The sequence below is a fragment of the Muntiacus reevesi genome, chromosome 2 (assembly GCF_963930625.1).
Source record: "Muntiacus reevesi chromosome 2, mMunRee1.1, whole genome shotgun sequence".
Taxonomy (NCBI): domain Eukaryota; kingdom Metazoa; phylum Chordata; class Mammalia; order Artiodactyla; family Cervidae; genus Muntiacus; species Muntiacus reevesi.
Window position 1 is genome coordinate 170,290,306 of NC_089250.1, and position 15,750 is coordinate 170,306,055.

At 51.5% G+C, this 15,750-nt stretch overlaps 1 protein-coding gene across 1 annotated transcript in view; it reads left to right on the plus strand.

The window, feature by feature from the left end:
• MGMT (O-6-methylguanine-DNA methyltransferase) overlaps positions 1 to 14,555 on the plus strand; it is a 270,350-nt gene extending 255,795 nt beyond the window's left edge. Inside the window, exons 4-5 of the mRNA XM_065920162.1 lie at positions 8,341 to 8,480; positions 14,310 to 14,555. Of these exons, the coding sequence (XP_065776234.1) occupies positions 8,341 to 8,480; positions 14,310 to 14,519 (350 nt within the window). The 3' untranslated portion in view covers positions 14,520 to 14,555. The remainder of the gene's footprint in view (positions 1 to 8,340; positions 8,481 to 14,309) is intronic.
• Positions 14,556 to 15,750: the final 1,195 nt, after the last annotated feature.

Below are 15,750 nucleotides of genomic sequence, written 5' to 3' on the forward strand. Positions count from 1 at the left end.
TTGTCCGACTCTTTGCAACCCCATAAACTATATAGCCCGCCAAGCTCTTCTGTCCATGGGATTCTCCAGGCAAGAATCCTGGAGTGGGTTGCCATGCCCTCCTCCAGGGGGTCTTCCCAAGACAGAAGACTCAGTCCCCGGCACCGCTTGTGCAAGGCCCAAGTTAAACTCTTATCCACTTTATAATTGGGTCATTTTCTTGTTGTTGAGTTTCTAAGAATTCTTTGTGTATTTTGTATACAAGTCCTTTATCAAATACGTGTCATGCAAATTTTTCTTTCAGCTTGTGACTTTTCTGTAAGGTATCTTAACAGCATCTTTCACAGAGCAGAAACAAATTATGATAAAGTTCAGCTTACCCACTTTTTTTCCTTTCATGGAGGTTTTCATAGTTTTGCCTGTTAGATTTAGGCCCATGATATTCTTTGAGTCAGTTTCTGTAGAAGATAACATGGTCTGTCTAGATTCATATTTTGCATGTGACTGTCCAGTTGTTCAAGCACCATTTTTTGGAAAGATTATCCTTTTTCCATTGACTTGCCTTTGTTCCTCTAATTCTGTTCCATTGATCTATGTATTTTTTCACCAATACATCCTATCTTGATTAATGTAGCTTTATAATAGATTAATTTTTTCAAATATTGAATCAGCCTTCCATTCCTAGGACAAACTCCACTGAATTTTAATGTCTTGTTTTTGATATATTTCTCAATTTTATTTGCAAGTACCTTGTTGAGAATTTTTGCATATATGTCCATGAGAGATCTTGATCTGTGCCTTTCTGCATGCTCTTTGAATTTTATTTGCAAGTACCTTGTTGAGAATTTTGCATATATGTCCATGAGAGATCTTGATCTGTGCCTTTCTGCATGCTTTTTGATTTTGATATTTGGATAATTATAGCCTCATAAATTGCCTTGGGAATTGTTTCCTTCTTTATTATTCTTAAAAAATTATGCTGAATTGATATATTCTTTTAAATGTTTGATAGAATATTCTGGTGAAATTATATGACCCTATGATTTCAGAAGATTTTAAACTATGCATTCAAGCTCTTTGGTAGTTACAGGACTCTTCCAGCTATCTGTTCCATCTTTGTTGAGTTTTGGTAATTTGTCAGTTTTGATAAATTGATCTAGTGCATCTGTGATACTGAGTATTGCACACAGATTTTTTTTTTGTAGGAATTATTTTTATCAACTTAATGTCTGTGAGGTCAGTAGTAACATCCCCTCTTTAATTTCTTATGTTGATAGTTAGGGTTTTTAATAAGTCTTGTAAAGATTTATCAGTTTATTTTTTAAAGAACCCGGTTTGGGCTTCATGTATTTTACTCTACCATGTTTTGTTTTCAGTTTCACTGGTTTCTGTCATTACCTTTATTATTCCTTTCCTCCTTCTTCTTTTGGTTTATGTTGATTTTGTTTTTCTGGTTTCTTAAATTGGAAGCTTATTGTTACGGGCTTCCCTGGTGGCTCAGATGGTAAAGAATCCACCTGCAATGCAGGAGACCCAGGTTCGATCCCTGGGTCGGGAAGATCCCCTGGAGCAGGGCATGGCAGCCCACTCCAGTGTTCTCACCTGGAGACTCCCCTGGACAGAGGAGCCTGGCAGGACCATGGGGTCGCAAAGAGTCGGACACGACTGATCAACTCAGCACGTTGTTCTTCTGCTTTATATTATCATTAGAGACCTTTTTTCTAAAATATGCATTTAATACTATAAATAGCCCTCTAAATATTGCCTTAACTCTGTCCCATAGACTGTGATATGCTGTATTTTCAGTTTCATTCAGCTCAGTTTTCTTTTCCTTAAGACTTCTTCTGTGGCTCCTAGATTATTTAGAAATGGCCTATTTACTCTTCAAGTGTTTGGAGATTTTCCTTTTGCCTTTTTCCATTATGATCAGAGAAAATCATTTGTCTGATTTCAGTTGTTTTAAATTTGTTAATGTTTGTTTCATAACCCAGAATACGCTATATCTTGATTAGTGTTCCATGTGCATTTGTAAAGAATACATATTTTACTGTTACTGAGTGTCCTATAAAGTTAAAACAAGTTGGTTGATGTTGTTTTTTTCTTTTCACATCCTTGAATTTCTGTCAAATATTTCTATCAGTTACAAGAGATGATTAATGAAGTCTTCAAGTATAATTGTGGATTTGGCTGATTATCGTTTCATTTTTGTCTGCTTTTGCTTCATGTATTTGAACCCTGTTAAGGTACATAAACGCTTAGCGTTGGTATGTCAGACATTTATTTCATTTTATTGCTATCTTATTTCTTACATTTTATTATTTTATTATCACATAATATTATCTGTTTTCTGCCTTTTCCCTCTGTTTTTCATTTTTTGTTCCCCTTTCTTTCCCTCCTTTGGAATAGTTTAGCAATTTTTAGTTTGTGATCTGTTTCTCACTGTATCATCTCTTACAGTTTTTCTGGTGGTTGCTTCAGGGATTATAATGCTTACTCACATCACTGTCGCAGTCTGACTGGAGTCAGCGTTTCACCACCGTAACGTGGAATGTAGAAGCCTGACCGCCACGGAGCTCTTTCAACTTCTGCTGGTGGTTTACACCTGCATACACTGAAAATCTTACCTGTTGGTGTCATGGTTTTGCTTTCAGTCATTAAACATATTTTGAGGAACTCAACAGAAGAATAGTCTGTGGTATTTAGCCAAATAGTTACCATTTCTTTTGTTCTGCTTTTATTCCTAATGTTCCATGCTTCCCTGTGGTATTATTTTGCTTCTTACTTGAAGAGCTTCCTTTAACATTTTAGATCTATTGGCAGTGCATTATCTCTAGGTTTTTTTGATCTAAAAATGTCTTTATTTTAACTTCACCCTTGAAGGATTTTTTTTCGAAACGGGATATAGAATTCTGAGTTGATAGTTCTTTTCTCTCAGCACTTTTAAAACTGCCATTTTGCTTCCTTCTGACCTCTGCAGTTTCTGTAAGAATTCTACAGTCATTCAAACATTGTTTTCCCACAAATAATATGCCATTTTTCCTTGTTTTCAACTTCTATCTTCATTCTTAGATATCAGCAGCTTCATCTTGATGGGTTTGGGTGTGGATTTCTTTGGGATTGTCCCTTTTGCACATGGCTGAGCTTCTTAAATTTATGGTTGTATATCTTTTGCCAAATCTGGGCAATTTTTAGCTATTATTTCTTTGAATTTTTTCTTCTACACCACACTTTGCTTTCTTTCCTTCTGGAACTCCAGTAACACACGTGTTAGGCCTTCTGGCTTTTCCAGCATGTCCCCGAGGCTGTTTTGGATATTGTCGTTTGCTTTTGGCATTCTTTCCTGCCTCTCAGGTTGACCATTTCTGCTGACTTGTCTTTAGGCCAGTCGGCTCTGCCTCGGGCATCTCCAGTCTGCCCGGAAACCCATGCTGTGCAGTTCTTCCTTTTTGGATATTGTATGTTTCAGTACTATGTTCTCTGTTTGATTTTTCTTCATAAGTTTTTTGGAAACTCTTTCTATTTTCATTTGTTCCAAGGGTGTTTTCTCTTCTCACGGCGTTCTTATTACAGATCTTGTAAAGCTGTCATCAGTTGATATTTATCAAGTCATCACATTGTACACTTTGGGTATCTTACAATTTTGTTAATTATACCTCAGAAAGTTTGGTGAGGCAGGGATTGTCAGGTGAGTCTAACTTCCATGTCTTCTTGGCCATTACAGTTGATGATTTTCTTTTCCCAGGAAGGCTGAGGATTTCCTGACTCTTCATATGCTGAGTGTTCTGGACCTTGTAACCCTCTCATTTTGAGTAGATGTTCCGAGACCCTGAGTCTCATGTGAATCCTGTGGGTGACGCTGATATACCTGGCTGGATGCAACCTGTTAGCCCCGGCCAGGCTTCTGCGGCTGCGCTCTCAGTGTCCGCGCCCTGCATCCCCCGCGGTCCTCCTCGGGGCCGCCCCTGGACCACAGCAGGGGCTCAGCCTTCCCTCCGTCCTCAGTCTTGGGTTTCGCATGGGATCCACCCGCACAGCTCCGGGTCTGGTTTTCCCAGTCCCTTCCTCCTCCACAGCCTCCCTGGTCCTCTCCCGCACCCTCCTGCAAGCACACAGGCCTCTGGGGCGGGGCAGCAGGAGCAGAAGAACAGAGAACACGGGGGGCCCAGCCACTTTTGGGCCCACAGCGCTTCCCCTCAGAAAGGACGTTTCTCCTCAGAGCTCTCAGCACCCGCACACACCGCAGGATTGCCTGGGGGCCAAAGAGTTCACGATAGTAGCCCTGGGGGGGGCTTCCCCCTCCTCAAGGCAGCAAGGGCTCCTGGGTCCAGGCCGCAGTCCACCCTATGTGCGTGCAAAGTACCTTCAGTCATGCCTGACTGACCCCCTGGACTGTAGCCCACCAGGCTCCTCTGTCCGTGGGATTCTCCAGGCAAGAATACTGGAGTGCGTTGCCGTTGCCTCCTCCAGGGGATCGTCCCGACCCAGGGATCAAGCCTGCATCTCTGAAGTCTGCTGCATTGCGGGCGGGTTCCTTACCATTAGCGCCGCCTGGGAAGCCCTCAGTCAGTCCTAGGGGTTTTTGAAGTAAAAGTGGCAAACGGGCACATCATCACAGTGCGTCTTCCAATCCCTCTTCCACAGCCTTTCCTCCCCACAGCCCTCAAACGGCCGCCCTGCACTCTGAGCCCAGGCCTCAGAGAGGCGTCAGTAGCGTGTGCTCGCCCCATCCCCTGTTGCTCCTGTGGTCTCCCTCTCGGGTTCCTTCCTGGGAAGGTCGTCTGGCTGCTCTGATGCTGAGACAGCATCAGGTCACGTTAGCCAGTTTACTCTTGAAGAGCACGTGGTGTCAGAACTCTCCTGCATTCACCTAATCAGAACGTGGCGCTCACTCCAGGGTGTTGCAGGCTCCCTCTGTGCCAGAGGCCAAAGAAGGCCGGGCCTGGGCTGGAGAGCCCTTGGAAAGTGGGAAACCTATCAGGCAACTGTAACCTGGGCGTGGACACCAGGTTTGGTGCTATGGCAGGGCATCCCACAGGCATGCGGTGTCATCAGCAGCCCAGCCCATGGTGTCCCATCCAGCAGCCCAGGAAGAGGGAGGGTTTAGAAAATAGTCTTCACCAGGTTTAGGTGGTTACAGTGGGCGGGTCTGAATAGTCACCCAGGCTGAAGTGGAAATGACCAGGTCCTTCGGATAAAGGAGAGCCAAGAAACAGTCTTCCAGCAGAGCCAGCCTTGACCCAACCTGAGCCCCAGAACAGGCTGGAGAGGGCGAGGGAGAGGAGCGCCCAGAGTGTGGCCTGCAGAGGCCAGCCTGCCCTCCGTGGGAACCTTCACAGGAGAGAAAGGTGGTGGTTCAGTGGTTGCCCCTTGCTGCTGCTGTTGGCCAGTCACCAGGTCATGTCCAACTCTTTGCAACCCCACAGACTACGGCACACCAGGCTTCCCTATCCCTTACCATCTCCCAGAGTTTGCCCAAGTTCATGTCCATTGCAGGTGATACCATCCAGCCATCTCATCCTCTGTCGTACCCTTCTTCTCCCACCTTCACACTTTTCCAGCTTCAGGGTCTTCCAGTGAGTCAGTTCTTTGCATCAGGTGGACAAAGTGTTGGAGCTTCAGCTTCAGCAGCAGTCCTTAGGGCAACCTGAAATGACGGTCCCACCGCTAAAGATTTATGTGGTCACCTCACCAAGACTCTTGAGTCCCTTGGACTGCAAGGAGATCCAACTAGTCCATCCTAAAGGAGATCAGTCCTGGGTGTTCATTGGAAGCACTGATGTTGAAGCTGAAACTCCAGTACTTTGGCCACCTCATGCGAAGAACTGACTCACTTGAAAGACCCTGATGCTGGGAAAGATTGAGGGCAGGAGGAGAAGGGGACGACAGAAGATGAGATGGTTAGATGGCATCACCAACTCAATGGACAAGAGTTTGGGTAAACTCCAGGAGTTGGTGATAGACAGGGAGGCCTGGCGTGCTGCGATCCATGGGGTTGCAAAGAGTCGGACATGACTGAGCAACTGAACTGAACACCGTCAAGAGAATGTGTTTTCTACATTATGTTCATTTTTATGAGCAGATTTTTTACTACATTTCAGAATGATATTCAACAGCTCACAGTGTTGCCACCCCCGCCCCCAGTGTTGTCCCTCCTTTTTGGAGAAGTGGGGCTCAGGTCTTATTTTTGCACAGGTCCGGGGCAAAGGCACTGACTCTGAGAGCTGCTTAAGACTCCCTACATTTGTATCCATGCATTTGCTCCCTACAGGATAGATTGAGTTCCAGGTAAAAAAAAAAATGATGTGCTTGGTTGCAGAATACTGTATTTTTGGAGCTATTTGTCCTAATATATTGCCGGGCATGCACAAGATGAGAAATGGTTTCCCGTGAAAAATTGACGATGAAGCCAAAAATGTTTGATAAACTCTGTGCTCACACATGGGCTTGTAATTGTTTTATTATACGATGCTTCTGCCCTTGGAAGGAGAGGCACTCTGTGACTTGGCAGTAACCCATCAGAGCAGCCCCGGGGTCTGGCACTCCGGTGAGGGTGGAGGAGCGGACATGGCTCCCCGGGGCTGCTCTGTCTCCAGTCCCTTCACACGCACCCTTCGCTGTCCCTGCCAGTTCAGTAGGTTCCCGGCTGCTCTCCTGGACAGACTGGGCAGCGTCCGCTCCCCAGGCCAGAGCATGGAAGACGGGACCTGCAGCTCTGCGCTCTCAGAGGAGGGCTGGAAATTGGCCTTGGCTTCTTGCAGTATTGACTTGGGCTGCTTTTATTGTTTCTTTTTCAAGGCAGCTGTCCCTGAAACCTCTTTTTCTCCAAGTTACCACCAAGCTGCCTTGCTTTTCTTTCTTCTTCCTTTTATTTTTAAGTTAGGCACAACAGCGGTGACAATAATAATGATTAACAGTTTGATTTCAAAACGCTTTCTAAAGAAATCACAGTAAACAAACTCTGTTTGCCTAAGGAAACCCTCGCAGCAATCAGCTAGTCACACAACCGCATGTGCTAATGAACCCAAAGCTGTTAATGTGGTTTCTTCAGTTAAATTGATTCATGAATTTTGAAGAGAACATTATCTAATGAATTTTCTTTGAATAGAAAGCAATTAAAAGGACAAATCAGTCTGATTAACCCCAAAGTCACCCTCCTGCCACAAATGGTGTAGAGTTTGAAATTATATCATAAAAAACTAGAGCACATTTGCTATCTTTCTGCCCTCTACTAATCCATGTAAATTAATGAACAACAAAGTCAATTTCTTTGCTGACCCTTTTCTAGTATCACCTGGATTATGCTGATGTTTAATTTGCTTAATGTTATAATAAAGACTAAACAGATTTTTTTCCCAGTGAAGTGATTATCATTCCCTTCAGTTAAGAAGTGATTTTTATTATTTAACACGCGTGTAAGGGTGTGTTTCCTCTAAGAACCAAATCGCACTTGGCCAGCTTGGCATGAAGTGTAATTAGTGCTGTTGCGGACCCAGGAACTGCCCGTGGAATCCTTCCCTTTTGTCGCCGTGTTGGGCGCTCCTGCCCTCGCCCTAGGGGAGGTGGGGTTGGGGGGGGGGGGGGGCAGCTCCCTGTCCCATGCTTGCAGGCACGCGTCTTCGGGGGAAAGATGAGAGGCCTCAACTGAGACGGCCCGGCCTATGCAGGGCTCCTCTGCAGTGCCCTGCACACCCAGAAGCGCTCTCGGCCTGCAGCAGAGGGAGAGGCTGTTCTGTGTCCTCCTCTTCACCCCTGCAGCAGCTTGATGTGGCTGCTCATTAAAATGGAGGGAAGGCTGTTTTATCTTTGCCGCTCTGCTCCTTACGGATGCCTGGAGCCAAGGTCACCGCCAGCCTCATGGACCGTGGTATCTGGCATCCTAAACCTGCTCACTCTCGGGTGTGGACGGCTAAGCTAGTGTCATACCGTGGTCCAGCCCACGGCTTCCTTTTCCTTTTGAGTCCCAGCTGGAGTCGGAATTGAACAAGCAGTACAAAGCTTCCAAAGTTGGTGTGCACGCAGGGCCTTCTGTGCTTGTGAAGTGAACCGTGTGCTGATCCACACCCGCCCGGGCCCCAGGAGAGCGCGCTGCAAGCCCACCTGGAGCTCCGGGGAGGTGGGCAGGCGAGCCGTCTGTGCTGCCCACTGGTGAGGCCTGCAGAGGTGCCGGCCAGCCCTCGGCTCGCCTCCCACGCATCCTCCTCATCGGTGACGTGGTGACAGGACCCCGTGCAGAGCTGGGTTTTAATTAAGTAACATCTCTGTGTACGTTGTTACGTTTTCTCTTTCAGGACTGGCAGCTGTTTGTATCTTAGCTGTTGGAGCTGTTTGTCCCAATAACGTCATTTGCTTTCTCCCTTTCAGAGTCATTCACCAGACAGGTGTTATGGAAGCTGCTGAAGCTTGTGAAATTCGGAGAAACGGTTTCTTACCAGCAATTAGCAGCCCTGGCGGGCAACCCCAGAGCAGCGCGGGCCGTGGGAGGAGCCATGAGGAGCAACCCTGTGAGTGTGAGGCTGCGGGGGTCAGCCCAGCCGCCGTCAGCGGGGCGCTGCGCTCAGGGTCCAAGGTCCTTTGATTCAGGCGCGTGCGTGTCAGAGGGATCTGGGCTGCTGGGGAGGAGGGGAGGTGTTCACGTCAGGGCCTCTGGAAGAGGGCCGTCCAGTCTTGGAAGGCTGTGGTGTGGGTCTGGCTAAGGCCATACTCGCCTGAGGACCCTGCAGGGGGTGAGAAGGGCACCCCATCCACATGGCAGCTCGGCCTCGGAGCCCTCACACGATTGCACGGGGCCCTGGAACGTCCCCGATGTCATCGATCTGCAGTGCTCGTCAGACCCGGGTGCCGTCACCCTGGGAGGGTCTCTCCCTGAAGCCATAGGGACTCTGTAACATGGTGGGAGAGTGCCATCCAATCAGGAAAACCAATAGATGGTCACATCGTGGGGTGGGGAGTCACTCCATCAGATCGACCCAGTTTTTAAAATGTCACTGTGGCTTTGCTGTGTGTTTCCTGTAGGGTCTCCCTCCGTGCTCACCAGGGAGAGGTGGGCTTTGCCCAGCACGGCCTGCGGCCCCCTCTCCTCAGCTGGTGGCCCCCCGGGGCAGGGCCAGTGTCTCGGGAGGGCGGCCACTCGGCCTTCCGCACAGAACTGCACCGTTGCTGGTGCCGGGGCGGCTCCTGTGGGTGTGCGTGCACGGTGTACATCTGCCTGGAGAAGAGTCTGCGTCCGTGTTAAACACCACAGATTGTTGGGAGCAGCGTGCGGCAGAGGCTGGGGGAGCGGGTCGGGGTCGTGTTTGCACCCCTTGTGCTTCCATTACAGCATCCCAGTGTGTCGTTCACAAACACGCCGCCTCCACACCCTGCAGGCCTTGTTTGTTCCGCACACGTGGATGACCCTGGATCAGTTTCCAGGGGTGACTGCTAAGGTTTCCCAGTGACGCTGATGCAGCTCCTCCCGTCTGGAAGGCCCCCGCCTTCTCCCAGGTCACTCTGTTGGACAGTTTGACTTGGCCCCGTGCTGTGTGTCCACTCAGGGCCTCCAGGTGAGCTCTGGAGGTGCCTGCTTCCTGCATCCCAGGGTCACCGAGCTGTGTAGAAATTCTCCGGTCTGTCCACACTCTGTTCACGCCCTGGGGATGCTTGGTCCTTCTGCTCCCCTCCCTGAGGCTGGCCTTGCGTCCCAGCACGGCCTGCCCCCTCGACTGTGCAGCTCCGCTCACTGACGTGCACAGGCGCGGAGCCCATACCCGCCCCTCGTGACATCCACAGGTCCTTGCTCTCTGAAGTGGCAGACCATGGCTGCTGGCGACGACGCGTGTGGCAGCACTCACAAACCGTTATTTTCCCGCAGGCAGCAGGACTGCCTCCTCCTGCTGTTAATCTCTGTGACCATCTTGCTCAACTGTGGCCTCAGCCCCTGACATCTATCTGTAAAGCAGGCTTGCGCGGGGCCTGAGACGCATCTGTCCTTGCAGTCCCTGTCCTGACTTCCCCGTGGGCACGTGCCCAGGTGGCCTGCAGACACGGGAGGATCCTTCCTGCACCGTGGCCCTCGTGGTGGTGCCGTCCCGTGACAAGGGCGGTGCGGCGGCTATGAGCCGCTGGCCTTGCCCTGGGCATCCCTCTGCTGCTGGGCACTGCCTGGCCTCACGCAGGAACCCCAGCCTGAAGAGAAGGTTGCAGAGGACCCAATAGATGCCTCCAGGGGTGACTCAGAAGAGCTGGGGTGCTCCTGGAAGGAGACAGCCTGCGTGTGGTGCAGCTTGGCCATCTCGGCAGAGGCAGCCATGCTCAGAGGTCTTCAGATCATCCATAGAGTGGGCTGAGGGGTCCTAAGGGGACCCAGGGACCTGAAGGGATAAGGGGCCTAGTCAGGGACTGGACCTGGCTGACGCGTCCCTTCTCAATGCCGACGGCAGAGTCCAGCTGCAGAGCCACACAAGTGGGCTCCAGCGCAGGGAGCGCAGCCTGGAGACATACCCAGTGAAGCCATCTCTGTGCTCAGGAGGAGCGTGACGGACAGGTGGATGCAGAAGTCTCAGAACGCCCTGGCGCTCACGGTGCGCCCGTCCTTGGTGTCCGGCAGTCAGCAAGGACATGTGGCGGCCTGCGCTCGAGGCAGGGGCTGCTCCCCCGCAGGCTCAGGGGCGGTGTCTGCTGCTGTGGGGTTTCAGCCACCCCAGGCCCTTAGTTTTTCCAGAATTTTCCATGAATAGATTAATAGCCCAGGTGTAATGACTTGGTAGCCCTCCGGAAGGCCCTGTCCCAGGCCCAGCCCCTGGCGGCAGTCTGCTGGTGGGGCAGGTTGAGGAGGGCTCACACCCTGCCTACTAAAGCCCCCTCCCACTCATCCTCAGAATTTGCTAAATGCAGTTCAGAGGCAATCAATACTTGCCAGAGAGTTTCCCCACCTTTTCCTAAACAAGTGCATTCCTGAGGAGTTCGTTTATTCGCAGATTTGCCATGAGCCTTAATGACCCCCCGAGTCTTGTCCTGCCAGTCACCCAGATGGCTGTTGATAAAGATTTAGCATCATGTTCTAAGTGTCAGGGCTGTCAGTGGGGCTGAACCATTTGACCAGAAGAAAAAAACGCACAGGGAGCTATTGATTACAGCTTCTCGGTGTCACTTGTTCACCAGGATTTAGGTATTGATGAGGCCGCAAGTGAAAACAAGCTCTTTCCCTTGTGGGCTGCTACCCACAAGAACAAAGGCAAAGCTGGAGAAAATATTCAGCCAGCACCAGAATCAGAGGGATTCCATTATTGATTGAAAGGCCCCTTCGTGTTATTTTTGTTGGAGACAAATCTATGGGTTTGGAAGTTTTATAGCATTTGAGAAAGGGTCTGTGTAAGTGATGGATTCATGTATTGGATGAATTAGATTTCACAGCATGAAGATTTCAATGCAGCTATGATATTATGAGCTACTTGGTTATTGATAAAAATTACATTTCATGCAGCACAGGCTTTAAAGGAGAGGGCATAGAGGGTATGGATCCTTTGAAATGTCCTTAAGGGCACAGTGAATTTTAGCAGGTTTCATTGTTTTAACAGTCTGGAACCTGTCACTGAAATTAGCATGAACACGAACAGCATTCCCGCTTCTGGAAGTGAGAATCGCATGTGTTTGGTCAGTCACCAGTTCCATCAAAGGCGAAGACTGACCATAGCTATCTCTATAATTGTTATTCCAGGCCAGCAGTCTGTTATCTGCATGGTGCATAGAAAGAGAGGGTCACATTACACACTTACAGTTTTGTAGCTTGTTGGGCAAGAGGGAAGAAAAGCAGAGCTTGTGTGTGAAGTCTGCTGTTTGGGAGGAAAATTGAATTGGGGCCTAAATGTTTATAAAACTAAATTGAATTAAGCATCTACCTCCTTATCAGTCAAAAACTTGGATTGTGTATTATCTAATCATGTCCTCCCAGCAATTATTAATGTGACTATTGTATTTGATAAAAACCCCCAATCAGGGCAAACACTCTGTTCCTAAAGTTTTCTGTTCCCCCCTGGTTGTGTGCTGTGGGCAGGCCCAGCAGTGTGACCGCTTCTCGCTTGGTTAAACTGCACAGGAGAGGAAGCCTGCGCTCTCCTCAGCACGCGGGGTTAGAACTCCACAGACAGCACGTCACCATGGCAACCCAAACTCCCCAAAATCCGAGTCAGGATGGGTCTGTGAGGCGGAAGAGGTCAGACTGCCACCTCCGGGCCCTGCCTCTGCAGTCCCCCAGGGCAGCATGCAGAGTGCGGGCCTCCAAGCAGCTTTCGGACCCGGGCGAGAGGCTGGCTGCGCCCTCAGGTTGCGGAGTCTGGCCTGGGCTCCAAGGAGGGTGTGGGGTCACAGCGTGCGCGTCAGGCATGTTCTCCCTGCCGTGTCCTTACTGAGCAGTGCACGTCCAAGACCGGACAGGGCCGGGGATCCAGCCACCCTCCCAGGACAGGGGCCACCCCACAGAGGGGCACCCCGGCGGGTGTGCGTGTCGGGTGCCGCAGGTGACAGCCTGCTCCCTCCACAGGGAAGGCCTCCGGCGAGGGCAGAGATGACCTCCTGGGGAGCAGAGGTGCCTGGTTTCCTTGGGAGGAGGCCCCGCACACATGGGTCTCTGAAGGCCTCGCCCAGCTCCCCACCACGGCCCCTCTTCCAGACAGGACCCCTGTGCCAGGGGGCAGGTGGCCCCTCTACCGGACTCTGCAGGTGCTGGGCGGACACATGCCTGCGTTCCTCAGTGAGTCGCCCTCCCCTTGAGGGTGGGGAGGGGGCGAAACCAGCCCAGGAGCACCCCTCACCACCTGCAGTCAGAGCCCCATGTGGACAGCAGCCCTCACCTCCAGGAACGGACCCAGTGCGGCTGCCAGAGGCCTCTCCGGCCTCCTGCTGAGGCGGCACCGGCCAGGAGGGCAGGGTCCTTCTGGTGGGACTCGCCTGTGCGGCTGCAGGAGGAGCCGTGTCCAGCGTCTGTGGGCCCTGCCGTCCGCTCCGTGGGACCTCAGGCTCCCGAAGGTCCGCGTGCGGCCGGCCCCGGGCCCGTCCAGGGTGTGCCGACGCTGGGGGAGGCCCTGTCCTCGGGAACCTCACAGCTGGTGTACAGGCCCCCTGCCTGTCCAGCCTCCCAGGAACTGGGCCTGCACTGTCCTGAGCTGAGCTGGTGCCGCAGCGCTGTGAGCTGCACGCTAGCCTCTCTGGGAGGTGGTGCTGGGCCTATGTTTGCTGGTGCGTCTCAGGGACGCTCAGCACCTGGGCAGCTGTAACCCCCAGGATCCTAGCAGTACAGCATTTTTGACTGTCGGGAGGTTCTCCATGTTTGTGTTTGTTTTCATTGTGAAGTGTCCTTGCTTCCAGTGAAGTCACCCTGCTGATTTAGGCAGGCATCTAACTACTGCACTTGTCGCCAGGTGTGAAAGGCACGGGGCAGTTTTGTCTTCCTGTTAGGGCTTTTTTGGGAGGTGGGGAGGACCCTGTGGGAGGAGGGATGGGGGGCATGGCCCCAGGGCAGAGGGTCCGTCCAGCCTGGGATTCGGGGTTCTGGTGACTGCTTCTCAGATAGGAACAGATGAGAACTGGAGCTTCTCAAACTTTCTGTTTCAGAGGCTAAGGAGGGAAGCAGTCCCCACCCCACCCCCAAGTCCACTGGTGTCTAAAGCAGGGGGTGGCAAGCGATTCCTGTAAAGGGCAGGACAGTAAATGTTTTAGGTTTTGCAAAAGCAGCCACAGATAGTATTTACCAAATGGGCATAGCTGTGTCCCAATAAACCTTTATTTACAAAACCAGGTGTGCACTGCATGGGCCAGCCTTGGGGTTAGAGTGGCCTCTGAGCACAGCTTTCCCTGACTTTCCTCTTACTTCTCGGAAATGTTTGGGAACTTTGCGGGGAATGTCTTCTTAACTTCTGTACGTATACTTTTTTTTTTTGTACGTATACATTTTAAATCACCTATCAAGTGAAATTGTTTTCTCCTCCCAAATCCTAGCATGAAGGGATTCTCTAGAACCCAGCTTTTTTGGCACCAGGAACCAGTTTCGTGAAACACAGTTTTTCCATGGACCCGGGATCGGATGGGGGGTTGGTTTCGGTTGCACCTGCCACTCCCCCCCTGTGGTGGGGCCTGGTTCCTCACAGACCACAGACCGGGGTGGGTCTGGGGGCTGGAGACCCCTGCTCTAGAAGATGCCCCACATTTACCTTGGGTCGTTGGGCCTGCCCCAGCCCACCCAGGACACTCAGAGGCCAAGGGGTGACTCGTGCTGACGTGGCGCCTGCGCGTGGCTGGGCGGGGCGCCGGGGTGGGCTGTGGGGCCAGGCTGACGTGGCCGCGTCGCTCTCTTGCAGATCCCCATCCTCATCCCGTGCCATCGAGTGGTCTGCAGCAGCGGGGCCGTGGGCAACTACTCCGGAGGCGTGGGCGTGAAGGAGTGGCTGCTGGCCCACGAGGGCAGTCCCGCGGGGAAAGCAGCCCGTGGAGGGGGCTCCCGTGCCGCCGGATCCTGGCGCGGGGCCCTGGGTGGCACCGCCAGCTCCCAGCCCACTGGCCGAGACTGAGCGTGCAGTGAGCAGCTTGCTGGGCGTGGGGTGTGTGCTGGGAGGGTGGGGGGGTGGGGTGTGCTGAGGGGAGGTGGGGGGGGTGCCTCATTAAAGGAGCGGAGTCTCAGAGGTGTCACGTGTCTGCTTCTTTACGTCTTACCACGAAGTGAGCCCAGAGACTGGCCCCCGTGCCTGCAGCTCGTTCCCTTCTGTCGCTGTTATTGTCAGAGGTGAGAGAACGGGAGCCTGGCCAACGTGAGGACGGCTGCCCTGCAAGGAAGGGGCATCTGGTGCCCCCCAGGAACCACTGGCTGCCTTGGACACCATGGCGGTACCCAGAGCCAGCCGGGCCCGGACCCCCGGACCCCCATGCAGGTCTGTCCTCAGCAAGTTGGCCTGCCTACAGCATGCTCCATGCCTGCGCTTTTCTCTCAGCTGCCAAAGCTGCTGGGATGATGCTACTGAAGGAACAGGGGCAGCCCTGAAAAGACATGCTTACTCAGAGACTCCAGCTTTATCTTCCCAGCTGCCAGAAGGCTAATGCATTTGGGGTCGCATCAACGGAATAGAAAATAGCCACTTGCCAGAATAATTTGGGAAAACAAACAGCTCTTTGTGCCTGAGATGGCCCCTCCTGAGGAGTGCAGTCTCACGCAGCCGGTCTCTTTCCACTCCTGGCCTGAGTTCTCTCGGGACCCAGGGCGATGAGGGATGCCCGCCTCCTTCCTGACCAGCGACCTAGAGCCTGGAAGTACGGCCGCCTGCGAGATGGGTCCACTCCGGTCACGGTGTGGGTGGGGAGTGTGTCCCGCACCTGCTGTGCACACCATCTAACGCATGAGTGCCATGGCGTCATCTTAGTTTCACCATCAGCTTAATCCAGAAAGCATCAGGGAAGCTTGTGGCTATATTTGTGGATGAATAAAATGGAGCGTATGATGGATGGAGGAGATAAACGGTGCTTGGCTGGGCAATAGAAAGCTGTGTTTTTGTCAGGGGCACCTGCGACAGTATAGACAGCAGCAGGAAAGCTTGATAGTGTGTGTTCCCACACCTGGGTAAGGGCATAGCCCTGGATGTGTGTGGTTTGGGTGCACTTTTGTGTTATCTCAGCACTGACCAAGGACCAGGTACCTCACACAGACTAACTAGGCTTTTCTCAACAATCTACAATTTATTGCATCGTTTTCTTACATCAGCCAAATTCTGAATTTTTCTCTCAAAAATAAAATACAACCGTTTCCCTGCT